At 38.6% G+C, this 14,469-nt stretch overlaps 1 protein-coding gene across 1 annotated transcript in view; it reads right to left on the bottom strand.

Annotated features, from left to right (window-relative positions):
- Positions 1-540: 540 nt before the first annotated feature.
- Positions 541-14,469, bottom strand: part of tpd52 (tumor protein D52) — a 214,075-nt gene continuing 200,146 nt past the window's right edge. The window contains exon 11 of the mRNA XM_069921156.1: positions 541-4,215. Coding sequence (XP_069777257.1) covers positions 4,062-4,215 — 154 coding nt within the window. The 3' untranslated portion in view covers positions 541-4,061. The remainder of the gene's footprint in view (positions 4,216-14,469) is intronic.

The following is a 14,469-nucleotide window of genomic DNA, read 5'->3' as shown; positions in this document are numbered from 1 at the left end:
TCTAAAGCTCTGTCTGTCCTCATTGAAACAATGTGGCTTGAACCTGGTGGGCTGAATTCTTGTTGATGCAGTTGAGTACTGCTTTTTGGATCACTGTCCTTTGCTAGCGATTTAGATGGGGAGCATAAATAACAACCCTAACAAAAAAAATGTCATACCATGCCTGTTTGTGCGAGACCTGTGGCCAACTGGCCGAGGTGATACTGTGTTCCAAGATCATTTTAATGCTCTCTTTCTAAATCAGCTGTTAAGTGTTGCGTAGCTGATCTAAGTATGTTCCAGCTTCATGTTTGATAATATGCTCATCTTCTATCAAAACATAAATATGACTAGAATGGCAAAGTCCAAAAAAAGTTATTAACAATTTTTAAAACTGAGATCATGATGCATTGAACAACTTTCCATTCTAATTTGTTCTTTCTAATGATTTGCTTTCCTTTTCCAGCCAATCCAAGGCTTTTGTAAAAAAAAATGTTTTGCGTCATGCATCTCTTCTCAGTATTTAAATTTTTTTTTAAAGATTGATGGAACATGCTCTGGTTTAAGATTCAAGATTCAGTTTATTGTCATTGTAATAAAACAGTGTCATATTACATGAACTTGTTTTTGTCTGCTGCAAGGCAGACAGATATGCCATCAGCAGGAATTGCCTGAAGCACCTCTTACAGTCAGAGAAAGAAAAGCAAAAGAGAGTCCTCCCCCCCAGAGTCACTGAGCGTCCAGTGCTTCCTCAGCCTCTGCAGCCACAAAGTCCAGCCAAACCATTGGCCACCCGAGCTCCAGATCCGAACCTCCAACACGGTCAGAAATCCATAATACAAACATTTTCCAACAATAATTTTGCAGTCTTTACCAGCTTTATCTAAAATTTAAAATAGCAATTTTAAAATTGAACTATTTAAAGTGATGTGAATTTAAGTCACAATAAAAATGGAACTGTAATTTTGTACTACAGCTGTTATTTGTCAAGACATTCCTCCTGAACATTGCAAAGATTTCAGCAAACGAGCATTGAAAAAAGTTACGTCAAAATGACCATACAACAATAAACATCAATATTCCACAAAAGAAACACTATTAGAAAAAATACTTCAGATTTAGATAAATGATTGGATCTGCAAATGGCAAATAGCACATTATTTCAGCCACATTAAATTTGCTCTTAATTATAGCAAACACACCCAGAAAAGCACTTTTCCAATTATACTGCTCGCTGCACCAGCTGACATACAGGGAGTAGGAGAGATGTTCAACTGATTTTTTTTTAATCAACATTTCTCATGACTGCAACAGACTTTATATAACTAACAGCTGAGGAGTGCACTTTCCCATGCCGTCAGGGGTGAGGAGGTTAGGATTTAAGTATTGTGGCAGTTGTTTTTCACACAAGAATCAAACCCACTGTAGCTGAACTGAAAGAACCCAGCACCATGAAAGAGCAGAACCTCTTCCTTTTATGAAGCGGTACGCCCACCACTTGAGTGGGCAGCTCAGTTTAACCCACCATTGATCTGTACAACTTGCAACACTAATTGGGAACAGGGACTTTTTTTCAAAGTCGCTGAATCGGTAAATGAAACCTCTGCTCCTCTGTGATCAAGCGTGTGCATAGATGCTCTTGCCCAGGGACCAAAGGGTAAAGCAGAAATATTTCAAACAAATGCTTCTTTCTAGCAGCTTATTTTACTTCTTTTACCTCTTATTTCCTCCAACATTTGATGATTTTATTTAAAGCAAAACAAACATGGTGGCAGACAAATTAATGGCCATTGTTAGAAAAATTCTCTGTTCACAGTGCAAGAAGCAAAGCAGATTTATGAAAATGTCCACATAAAATGGTTGTAAAGAATAAATCTCGGGGCATAATGGATAAATACATTCCAAATCTAAATATGCTTCATTATCTACAGTACTATTATTCAGACTATGGAATGCATAGATACCCATTATAAATCAAAATTAATAGCTATGTGAAAAGTATTTTTAACATCTTGAATGATACCAATGACAAAAAAATCTTTTCTTAATGTACATAGCACTATGGAAACTTCATCTTGCTTATATTAACACATTTATTCCTTATTTAATTTAGTACTTTATATAGTTGTTTTGAATTCATTTCTTTAGTTTACTGAGAAAGTAACACAAATATGAAGCTACTCTCTCTCTTTTGTGGTGCTTTTTGTATCTTTGTTGACACTTAGTAAAATGAAAAGAATGAGATAGTAAACTGGAACAAGCTGGCATTTTTAACTCAATTTATTCAATATTCATTTTAATTCCACAACTATTTCCAAATACCTCTCTCTCTCTCTCTCTCTCTCTACTCTGATTTTCATGCTGCAGTTAATTATTTAATGAAAGCAAAAAGCTGAAACCAGATTTGATGAAAATTTTCAGCCTTTTCACTCACATGTGTCTGAGAGTTGGCATATGACACAAGTACATTTTGGTGCTACGAGTGATGAACTGAAATTTAGAAGAATCAGATGAACTAAAACAGTGAAAATAATTTAGCTCCACAGAATTCCACAAACTGAGTAAACTGCCACACATCCAGCAACAAAATAACACTTCCCACTTAGTAAACTGATTATAATATTGCTGGATGAAGTTTTGGAAAGCACGATATACATTCAATGTGTTATTCTCCCAGCCAGAGTGAAATAAGTCAGTTGGTATTAATGCAACTTTTAAAAAAATGAGAGAGAAATAAAGGGCTAATTTATAACACAGGAAAACCCCTGATATCTGTCACCTGTGGGGATTGGAAGATGCCGGATAAGTGCACTTTCTGGATGCTTGAGACTTACTTTTACAATACCTAACTAATACACCTGCATTAAGAATAAACAGTTCAACAAATAAAAATACTCTACTGTACTTTCACTGAACAAATTTCACTTGCATTAAAATATAAACTTTAAGCATTTTACTTTATTTTCAGTCACAATCTTTGAAAACATTTAACTATTACTGCATCTGCAGATTCCTCCCCCTTCACAGAGCCGCCTAAAAGATGAACAGTAATATTATGGATTATTAACCGCCCCCCCCACCCCCAAGTTTTCAGATAAAGCCTCCCACCATGGCAACACTTACCAACCAGGGATAAGGAGACACTTTAAGAGTTGGCCCAATGGCGAGAGGCATCAACCAGCTCTTCACCCTGGGTGAGACCATTGCTGTTTCACACAACTTTATTCAAACAACTGTTACAACCAAAACACAACCAAGGCACTCATCTGGCTGAATATTTGCTCCCTTCTTCACCAAATGTTTACGTGTTACTTCAGAGAACATTTACTTTTACAATTTTAACTTTCGTATTTTATTATTTTATTCTTATTTATTTTAATTTTTAAAAATGTTTCCACATTTTTTTGCCAGTTGCTTGAGGCTCCCAGTTGCTTGAATTTTGGATAGCAGAGGTTTTACTGTATAATATATATTTTAAAAACAATTTAAGGTTGTATTTAAACCCATATTAAACTAGTATCTTGATTAAAGGAAGAAGTGTTGCAATACTAATGCTAACCCACAAGCATATTTTTGAACAGTGGTACTGCTAAGAAGTGTATAACCCATCTTATTGCGGGTCACACACATCTATAGTAAGCAAAAGGTAACCAACAATTCAGGCCTGAACCCTTCGTCAGGGTATGATCAAAAATCAGGTAGGCGAGAGTATCATTACTAGCTGTTGCAATGATTCCATAGTTGAATAGCAACATTAACATTAATTTTAAGTGCTTGCCAAACATCCTAACCGCCACTTTGGGAGAGATGGAAAGAAAGTTTAGTAAAAACTTTGAAAAAAAATATAATCTTATACTCACACAATGCTATGTGTGAGTAAGGAAAAGAAAATTATTGCTGTCAAATGATGTGTTCCTTCAGTTTAGATATTCTGCAGCTGCATCAATCAAAAGTGTATAACCCCCTGAGATTTGACAAACTTACACAAACTGTACCTTGTAGTAGTTTATTTTTTTAAACAGTAAAGCAAGAAATATACATTCTTTATAGAACCAAAATCACACTGGATCAGATCTCTAATTTCATTCTCTTTGCTTTGAATCTTTGGTGTCCAACAACCCCAGTAGAGTAGCTTCAGCCTCCAGCAGAGTCGTGTCAGTCTTGGCCCCAAGAAAGCGTGACGTCAGTTCAAGATCAACAAGCTTCAAACGCACTCTTGCTCCCCTCTGATACTTCCTAGACAAAAACAAACAAAACTTCTAGATTTGTTTTGCAATAAAATGAACTTCACACATTACTGAAATTAATGTCTCAACACAAAATGATGATACTTTAATGTACATAAAATATTACTCTATTTTGGTAAATTCTACACAGCATAAGGTATCAACAATCCTTACCTTGATACCAGACTTCAATTTTATATTCCTCTAAGTTTATCAAAATAAAATTTACATTGAGAACAATTTGATGGTTTAAAAAAATAACTATTTTTAAAAAAACACAAGCAACTAGAATACTGTACTTATGGTAATTATATCAACATTTTTGCACCCACAAGAAAGAATAGAATCAACACCATCATGCAACCTGTAGTATAATACAAATAAAATTACTACAGTAACACGAGATCTCAACACACAAAAAGAAACCAACATACCACCTGCAGATTTTACACAATGCAATTACAAATACATTTCACACATGCTGATTTTAGCTTTGAAATGCTCAATAAAACAATTTAAAATGTCTCATGGATACAGGTTTAAAAGAAAACATTTATAAAAGTACTCTTAATTATGTGTTCTTAGCATTATTCAAGTACAATAGAAAATAAAGCTATCTTTGAGATTTTGATTTCACCAGATATGGAGCATTCCTCGGGTTTTGTCTGATTTTCAATGTACCCATTGACTTTGCATTTTTTTCAGTAATGTAAAATATCATAGCAAGGTGGCATGTTCTCACAGTTAAATCCATTGTCTGCTTCACAGCTCCAGCAATCCAAGTTCAATCCTGGCCTCCAGTGCTGTTTGTGTGGCGTTTGCATGTTCTCCCTGTGACTTAGTGTTTCCTCTGGTTACTCTAGTTTCCTCCTACGACCCAAAGATGTGATGATTGTGAGTGACATTAGATGCTGTAAATTGCCTTGACTGTGTAGTTGAATGATAGAAACTGAAGGAGTTGATAGGAAGACAGTGAAATAAAAAAAGTGATAAGTTTAGGATAAGTATAAATGGGTGTTTGATGGTTGTCATGGATTTAGTGGACTGAAGGGCCTGATATCATGTTGTATGACTCTATGGCTCTGAGACTGATATTCTACAATCACCCCAGTTCTAGATGTTCTACTCATGGATATACATCTGTTAAGCAGAAAGAGAGTCTAGTGCATTCAACTCCTCGTATAGTATCTAAACTCACAAAGACTAGGAATTTCCAATGCATTTAGGTTCAAATAAGCTCACGTAGAATTGACTGATGAAGGCAAAAGCCTACCAATTATTTAGTCTTGAAGATGACAAATGATCTTGGATGTATTAAACAGTGCATCTAGAATCAGTGGAGCTCAAAACTGGACAGGATTTGTTGACAGCAAATCTCAAGCAGCATTTTTCTTACCTGAGATCATTTTTAAGTTAAGGAAGGATGTATTTGCCTTACAGGCAATGTAAGAAAGATTCAGTGGATTAATTCCAAGAACAAAATGAATATTTTAAAAGGAAAGATCAAGGAGTTCAAAAAAGAGAGAGGTGATCTTTTTGAAACACAAAATATCTTGGGGAATTTTACATGGTGAAAGTACTTCTCCTTGCGATATACTCTAGGGATAAGTGATTACCTGTTTAAGAATTAGATAAGGAGAAATTTCTTATTCCAATGGTTTATGAATTCTTGAAGTTCTTTATGAAGAACCCATTGTTTATTTGAGGTCAAGATCGATTTTATAATATGGAAATTGAGGGTTATTTGGGCCAGGCAGGAACATGGAATCAAGACCAGATCTACACTTAGCATAATGAATGACTGACCAGGATCCAGCGGCTGCATGGTCTTTTCAACTCTTATTTCTTAAGTCATGTTCATGTAACATGCAAATGTCAAATAAAGGTCAAACAAGAGCATACAAAACTTGGAACCAGGACACGAGGATCCATATTTGAAGAGATAAAAGATAACAGGTGATTCTTAAGATAGTGATGAATGGATTCCTTAGAAAGGTGGCAGAGACAACCACCTTAGAATTATGCGGAAACATGGCTCTTTGGGAACATTCGGATGTTTTGGATGGAGAAATAAAGATGGACTAAAAGGCCTTGCCCATCTTGTCAGAGGCAGCTGTAGGGTCTTAATAAAGAACCAACCTCCAGCACAAGAGCTCTGAGAATGAAAGGAGTTTACTGCAAAGAGACATTAATCCAGCACAGTATTAATGATGCCTGTCTCAGTTCTCATTTCAGGTTGCAGCTGAATGTGAAAATAATAAAAAAACAAGCAAAGGCCAAAAGAACTTCAACAATGATACATTTTATGGTCAAATTAAAAATAGTATTCATCTAAAGTTAAACTAAGTCTTTAGTTATCTTACAACATTTCAACTTGTTTTTCTTGACAAAGTATACAAATTGATTGGGGAATTTATGTTGCTTTGAACTAAACGTTAATTTTAAATTTATTAATTTTATACTTAAACTGAGAAGAGGAGTCAAAGGGATCAAAGTGGCAAGAAATTTCCCACTGTTAAAATTTAAATATTGCTTAAAGAAGAATTGTTAATCCTGCTAACTAGTTCTTGCTAAATGAAAATAGCAGAAGCTACACAGAATGTTTCTGGTAAAATGATGGGCGTATTTTCACCAGGTGGACTACTGCGAATAAACTTGGCCAGCAATGCCGAGTTCTCGGAAATGAGAAAAACGAACTTTCTGGCTCTGACGCAACAGCAATGAATAAGCCACTCTTTGTTTTATTAAAGTTAAATAAAATGCATTTACCTAACTTTAATTTGGTATGAATTTGCACCCTCTTTACTCTGCTACTATCAGAAAAAAGATACCGGAGACTAAAGACGAGCATTCAACGGCACAAGGACAGCTTCTTCCCCGCTGCCATCGGATTCCTGAATGAACAATGAACCAAAGTCTGTCTTACATTTTGTGCATTTTTTTAATTGTAATGTTGTAAGATGGTTATAATATGAATGTTTGCTCTATGACGTTGCCGCAAAACATCAAATTTCATGACTTGTTCATGACAACAAATTCTGATTCTGATAAAAGAAATAAAAATTATATGTGCACATAAGAATGCATGAAATAAATGGACGTAACAGAGTCAAGGTCAATGATTTGGTTTCCAACCTCCAAAATGTTTATAAAAAAATTCAAATGATAGTGCAAATTAAAGCAAAATAGTCATAGAATTTTACAACATGGAAACAGGTCCACTTGTTTGTGTTGACCAACCTCGTCTCAATTCACCATCATTTGGGACATAACCCTCAAAATCTTTCCTATCCAAGTACCCCCCCCCCACCCCCACCTCAATATATTTTGAACTTAACAATTTCCCCTGCTTTTACTGCTTCCTTTGGCAGTTCATTCCATAAACCCACCATCCTGTGTGAAGAAGACACCCCTCAGGTTCCTTTTAAATCATTCCTCCCTCTATATCTGTGCCCTCTAGTTTTAAGCTATGACAATTGTTAGGTCTGCTTTGTTCATGAATGAGTGAGTCAGACACCAGACTGAGTCGAAATCAAGGTAAATAACACTATTTACCTTACTTATGCTCATAATGTTATACATCAATATAAGGGCAGCCTCCTTCCTTAGCCTCCTATATTTTTAGAAAGAAAAGTTGCAGAATATCCAGCCTTTCCCTACAATTCAAGCCCCTCAGTCCAGCCAACATTCTCATGAGTCTTTTCAACAGTTTAATGATTTTTTTTCTTACAGCAGTTAACCAAAACTGTGCATGAAACTCCAAGAGTCTACAGTTGAATATCAAGGCTGTGTGCTCAGCCTGCTCCTGTTCACACTACTGACCCATGACTGCATCACCAGATCCAGCTCCAACAGTGTCATCAAGTTTGCAGATGACACAACCGTAATTGGCCTCATCAGCAACAACCATGAGTCACACTACAGAGAAGAGGTGGAAAATCTCGTGAAATGATGCAAAAGTAATAACCTGAGTCTCAATGTGGACAAGATGAAGGAGATGATCATGGACTTCAGGAGGACCAGGAACAACCACCCTCCACTACACATCAACAACTCTGTAGTAGAGAGAGTGGAGAGCATCACGTTGCTTGGAGTTCATTTAACTAGTGACCTATCATGGACATTCAACATCTCCTCACTTGCCAGGAAAATACAAAAGCAACCATACTTCCTGAGAAGACTTAAGTGGGCAAGGCTACCAGCCACCTTCTATAGAAGCTCTATCGAGAGCATCCTGACCAGCTGCATCACAGTGTGGTATGGTTGCAGCAGAGAAATGAATCGAAAGTCAATCCACAGGACCATAAGAGTGGCAGAGAGGGTCACTGGAGTCACCCTTGCCCCATCAACGTGATCTACTGGGATCAATGCCTGAAGAGGGCACACAAAATCATTGAGGACCCTTTCGACCCTGCACACAGCATCTTTCAGCTGCTCCTGTCGAGGAAGAGATACTGGAGTATCAGAGCCAGTGCCACCAGGCTGAGGAACAACTTCTTCCCACGGGCAGTGAGAGTGCTGAACGACCAAAGGAACTGCTCACAATATAACCAAGACTCTCATTTGTACAAAACAATATTTATTTATCTTTTTATAGATATAATACGTCCTGCAAGTTTTATTTTTCTGAATGTGTGTTATGTCTGGTTTTATGTCTGCAGAGAAAGCTGTTTTTGTACTTGTACAATCAGATGACAATAAACTTGACTTGACAATACGACATCCCTGTTTCTGCGCTCAATGCCCTGAATGACGAAGACAAGTGTGCCAAATGCCTTCTTCACCATTCTGTCAACCTGCATCACTTCTTTGATGGAATGATGTATCAGTAGCCACAAGTCTTTTTGTTCTACAACACTCCCCAGGACCCTGGTTTAACCAAAGTGCAACACGTTGCACCTGTCGGGGTTAAATTCTGTCCCACATTCCTTTGCCCCTAATACCTTGATGGGCTCAAACCCAAAACATTGATTATGTTTCATTTTCTTTGCTATATAAAGGACACTGTTTGACCTGCTGCCTTTTTCCAGCGTTGTGATTTTACTTTAACCATGGTGTCTGCAGACTTGCACATTTTACTTTTATTCCTTTGCCTCACTTTCCCAGCTCATCAAAATCCTCTTTTATTCTTACATAACCATCTTCACTGTCCACTATACCACTAATTTTGGTGTCATCCAAGTCGTTAACACGGATGACAAATAACAACAGACTTGGAAATAACAACGAACTTGGCATCGATCCCTGCTGCACACCACTGGTTAGTGACCTCCAATCTGAGTATCAACCTTCCACTACCACCCTTTGTCCCCTACCATCAAGTCAATTCTGTATCCAATAAGCCAGTTCATCTTGGATGCCAGTGATCTGACCTTGCAGATCAGCCTACAATGTGGAATTTTTTGTCGAAAGACTTGCTAAAGTCCATATAGACAATATTCTGCCCTCAACAGTCTTCTCAATCACCTCCTCAGCATAATCAATCAAGTTTCTGAGAGATGATTTCCCACACACAAAGCTATGCTGTCTATATCTAATCAGTCCTTGCCTTTCCAAACGAATGCTACACCTCTCTCTCCAAATCCTCTCCAGTAATTTTTACCCACAACTGACTTTAAGTTCACTAGCCTGTAAATCCCCGGCTTATCCTTGCTGACTTTTCTCAACAAGGGCACAATATCAGCCACCCATCCCACTCTTCCAGCAATTCATCTGTGCTCAACGATGATGCAAATATCTCTGCCAGGACTCCTGCAATGTCTTCCCTATTTTCCCATAATGTCCTCAGATACACTTGAGCAGGCCCTGGGGAGTTACTTAACTTAATGTGCTTTAAGGCCTCCAACTCCCATCTCTGTAACATGGATTCTCTTTAAAATATTACTATTTATTTCTAAAATTTTGCCAGTCTCCATATTTTTCTCAATGGTAAATATAGATGAGGACTTATTAAAGACCTCGCCCACCTGAGGTCTTGCAGAGAAATCCTTGACTATCTGTAATGGACCATTTCTTTTCCTAGTGAAATATTTTGCCTTTAATATACTGTACTGGGTTTTCCTTTATCTTATCTGCCAGACATCTCATACCTCCTCTTTATTTCCCTCTTAAGTGAACTTGTGTGTGTGTGTGTGTGTGTGTGTGTGTGTGTGTGTGTGTGTGTGTGTGTGTGTGTGTGTGTGTGTGTGTGAATCAGCCTTAAGAAACAAGGGATAAGAGGTGCGTTCTTTACATCCATTAACTGATAAGCTCTTTAAGGCATTTGGGAAAAGATATACAGTTAAAGTCTGAGCAGTGTTTGTCATTTCAACTCATATCAGTCAAACTTTAGTCAAAGTTAGAGGAAAAGATCTGCTTCTATTACTTTTCTGAATGTATTTATGCTTGAGAGGTTGTGTTATGCAGTTTGCTTTATGCCCTCTTATTAACCAAAATGGCAGCGCTACCAGGGCTGCTGTAACATCAGTGCCGCCGCTAGTGCAGACCCATGGAGAGCAGGGAGTGGAGACGAACTGCTTCCCTGGTGTCGAACCAGCCAGTCCGACTACTCCACACAGGCTTTATATAACCTTTTAAAGGAGCCGACAGTAGTTTTATTTAAAATGCTGCAACTGTGGGGTCTTCCCCCAAGATGATAGTACCTATGATTGGCAGCAATCCTCCAGGGAAGCAAGGATTGGCGCAGGGCACCAGAAAACAGGGAGACCAACACCCATCTTAGAAGGAGAGGCAGAGGAGATGACCCTCGGGGCAGTGACCATGGTATTGGACCAGTGAGGGGTTCTTTGGCTGAAGGACCCACAAAGGCATGCGGGTTTAAGGAGAGGAACCCATGAAGGCTGTGGGCTGCTAGAGACTGCGCTCAAGGGACTCGCACCAGGCTGCGGATGGCTGGAAATTGGCTGAATGGGTACAAGGTATTGGAACCAGGATGCAAGAGAGTGCCGAGAGTGCTAGAGAATTCCTAATCGTATCAGAGATCGGGTTGCCGATGGTTTGGACTGGACTCCGTGTGGCTGTGAAGGCTGCGAGAGCGCTGGTGGCGAATCCACGGACACTTGGTGACTCTGGGGGGGAACTCTCTTTTGTTTCACTTTCTCTGACTGTGCGAGGTGCTTCAGGCAATTTCTGCCAATGGTGAATCCGTCTGCTTTACAGCAGGCAAAAGGAAATTTCGTCTAATATGACACTTTTGATTACATGACAATAAAATGAATATTGAATCTTGATGTAGTGGCTAAACAGAGGAGGAAGGCTACACTGGTAAAGATTTGCTGGAATTCCATATTGATTCAATGCAGCATATTCCAGATCATCATTTAAAATAGCATGATGATCAGACAAAAACCAACACTTCCTCCATCTCCAGAGGATATCCAGTAGAGGGATCCATGCTCTAAAATATGGAGGTAGTTTTACTTCTGCCATCAGCAGAATTTATAGTCAAAGGCAAACATTAAGATGACTGTCCCTGCAGCAAACTATCTAACCCCATCCCCCACCTTTTTGGGGTACAAAAATCCTTAAATCTCCCAAACAACTAAGGGTCTCCATGTTCAAGCGTTAAACAGTTGACCACCTTGCAATCAAACATACATGGGATTAAACTGTCGACCATGTCCGGCATTTGGTTTAAATTTCAAGTGCTTTGCTTTTGAACAATTCCTCTGAACTCTAAACCAAACACATGGAGGCCAAGCCCTTATCTTGATTGCTCTTCTGCTGTATTCTCTCATCACCCTCTCTACAAAACCAGCTGAGTGACTGAGCTTTTAGGAACCAAGCAAAGGGCAATTCGATCCATTTCCACAAATGAAAGTTAGGGCGCACAATGAAACTGTTTTCTTTCAAGGGGGCTTAACCTTCTCTTCCAGACATTCCCTAAACATTTCCAGAGGGCTTAGTCATATTGTATAGGAAAGAAACGAAAGGAAATTTAGAACAAATGAATTAAAATATGGTTGGAAGCGAGTTTTTTGAAAAGTCACTTCTAAGCATATTTTTATTCATTTGTTCTCTATCTGAATTACCCATTGATAACCAGTAGAGTTGCACTCTTTATTCTGTTGCCAATTCACCACTATTTCAAGAGACATTGTACCTATAGCACCTCACAATATACAATGTGATGCAATATACAATTATCCAAAGAGTTCACCCAAAATAATACAGCATCTACAATGCTAAAAATTGTCACAATAGTATTTTAATAGACTATGGCAAGGGCAATTATCACTTTTTATTGCCAGCAAAATCATCAATGAAATTAATTTAAATTCCACGAGCAATTTCCAGCATTCTAAGCAACAAAATAATAATTCTTGGATAGGTGTAGTTTACAAATGTTTCATCAAGACAATCTGGGGGGAAAATATTCATAGCAAAATCTAAATGACACAAGATATTACATTTAGATGTCATAATATACATGTATTGTTTTGAATTTTCCTCATATGCCACACTCTAGATTCCCTTAACAATGCACTGAATTACTTTTTAAAAATAATCTCCGATTTCTTGTGAAGTGTAAAGGATGTACGACAAAGAAGAAAAGATTTTAAAAATGGCAGAAAACCAAAAGAAACAACGAGGTAAACAGCATCAGAAAGGATGAAAGAGAAATATAATGGAAGGAAAGCAGAGGAGTTATAAATCAACCTCTAGAAGAAGATTTCAATAAGAAACAGATGTCCTTGAAAATCAGAAATGTGTAGAACTTCATGTAAGCAGCTGAACTACGTGCACAACGTGTGCAGGACATCATACAAGGTGGACGCTGTGAGCATGCGCGCATGAGGGGGCAACTGATAAAACCCCAGTCGAGAGTGGAGCTCGGGAGGAGCAGCTGTTTCCCCTCCCCGGGACTTGCTGTTTTACTGCGTTTACTTTTATTTAATAAAGTGTTTGGTTATTTAGCAACTCTGGCCTCTTGTGACCTCACTGAGCACCAAACACATACATGGTGTCAGAAGTGGGATGAGCAGAGCTTGAAGGCAGAGACCAGGTTTCTTTAGTGACACAGTGAATACACAACCACGTTTTCCTGACCACTATGTCTCGAGGGCAACGTGGCCGAGAATTGGAGGATTTTTGATCAAGAATACGACATCTTTAACCTGGCTGCGCACTTGGACAAGCCGCCGTGCATAAAAGCCTATATTCTGCTCAACTTGGCCGGCCCAGAGGCCATCAAGAGAGAGCAAGCATTCATGTATGTGCCCAAGGTTAGAGATGGGAATCAAATAGTTCAGGCGGCGGAGTCTAGGGAGGATCCAGAGTGTCTGAAACAAAAGTTGCGTGAAAAGTTCAGCCCACAGGGTAACATCACCATGGAATGCCTGAAGTTTTACAGAAGGGACCAGGAGATAGGAGAACCTATACAGTCCTTCATAAGTACATTAAGGCTGAAAGCCAACACCTGCGGATTTGGCGCACTGACCGAAGATCTGATAAAGGACCGCATAGTGTGTGGCTTGCTTGACAATGAAATGAGAAAAACACTGCTACAAGACAGCAAATTAACACTACGTAAAGCCATAGACAAGTGCTTAACCTATGAAGCAGCTGAGGCCAGCAGCAGGTGCCTGGTGGCACCCTTCAAGAAGGCAGCTGCCTGCAGACCACCCCACACTACGTGCACAGTGGGACTCTGCACAAGACAAATGCTATGAGCATGCGTGAGGGGGCAACTGATAAAAACCCAGCCGAGAATGGAGCTCAGGAGGAGCGGCTGTTTCCCCTCCCCAGGACTCGCGGTTTATTGAGTTTACTTTTATTTAATAGTGTTTGGTGATTTAGCAACTCTGGCCTCCTGTGTCTTCACTGAGCACCAAACACATACACTTCACAAGGTGAAAAGAACCATTTAGTTGGAAACACAAAACTGCACTGGCACAATTCAAAAACTCTTGGAACTTTGAACAATGTAAAAAAAAATCTATCAGTATGTGGCTCCAATGGCAGCATGACCTTTTTATGCACTTGGTCAGCACATGGCTTCTCGAAATAGTTTTTTTGTGAAGCTGTAGAACTGCGGTTTGACAGAGATATTGAATGTAAAGTAGAATTTAGTTTTCAACCTTCCCTGTGAGTGGATTGAAAAGGACATTTTTTTAGAAACACGTATATCTGCTTGGTACATTCGCTGTAGCTCCATTATACTTTTGGTGGTCACTAATTTCAGATACAAATGTTTACTTTTTATACTTATAATGATCATTACAGTTCTACAATATTACAAGTTTGTCAAATTAAGATCATATAT

The sequence above is a fragment of the Narcine bancroftii genome, chromosome 2, assembly GCF_036971445.1.
Source record: "Narcine bancroftii isolate sNarBan1 chromosome 2, sNarBan1.hap1, whole genome shotgun sequence".
In the NCBI taxonomy this organism is placed as follows: Eukaryota; Metazoa; Chordata; class Chondrichthyes; order Torpediniformes; family Narcinidae; genus Narcine; species Narcine bancroftii.
This window is presented reverse-complemented; position numbering and strand designations above follow the sequence as displayed.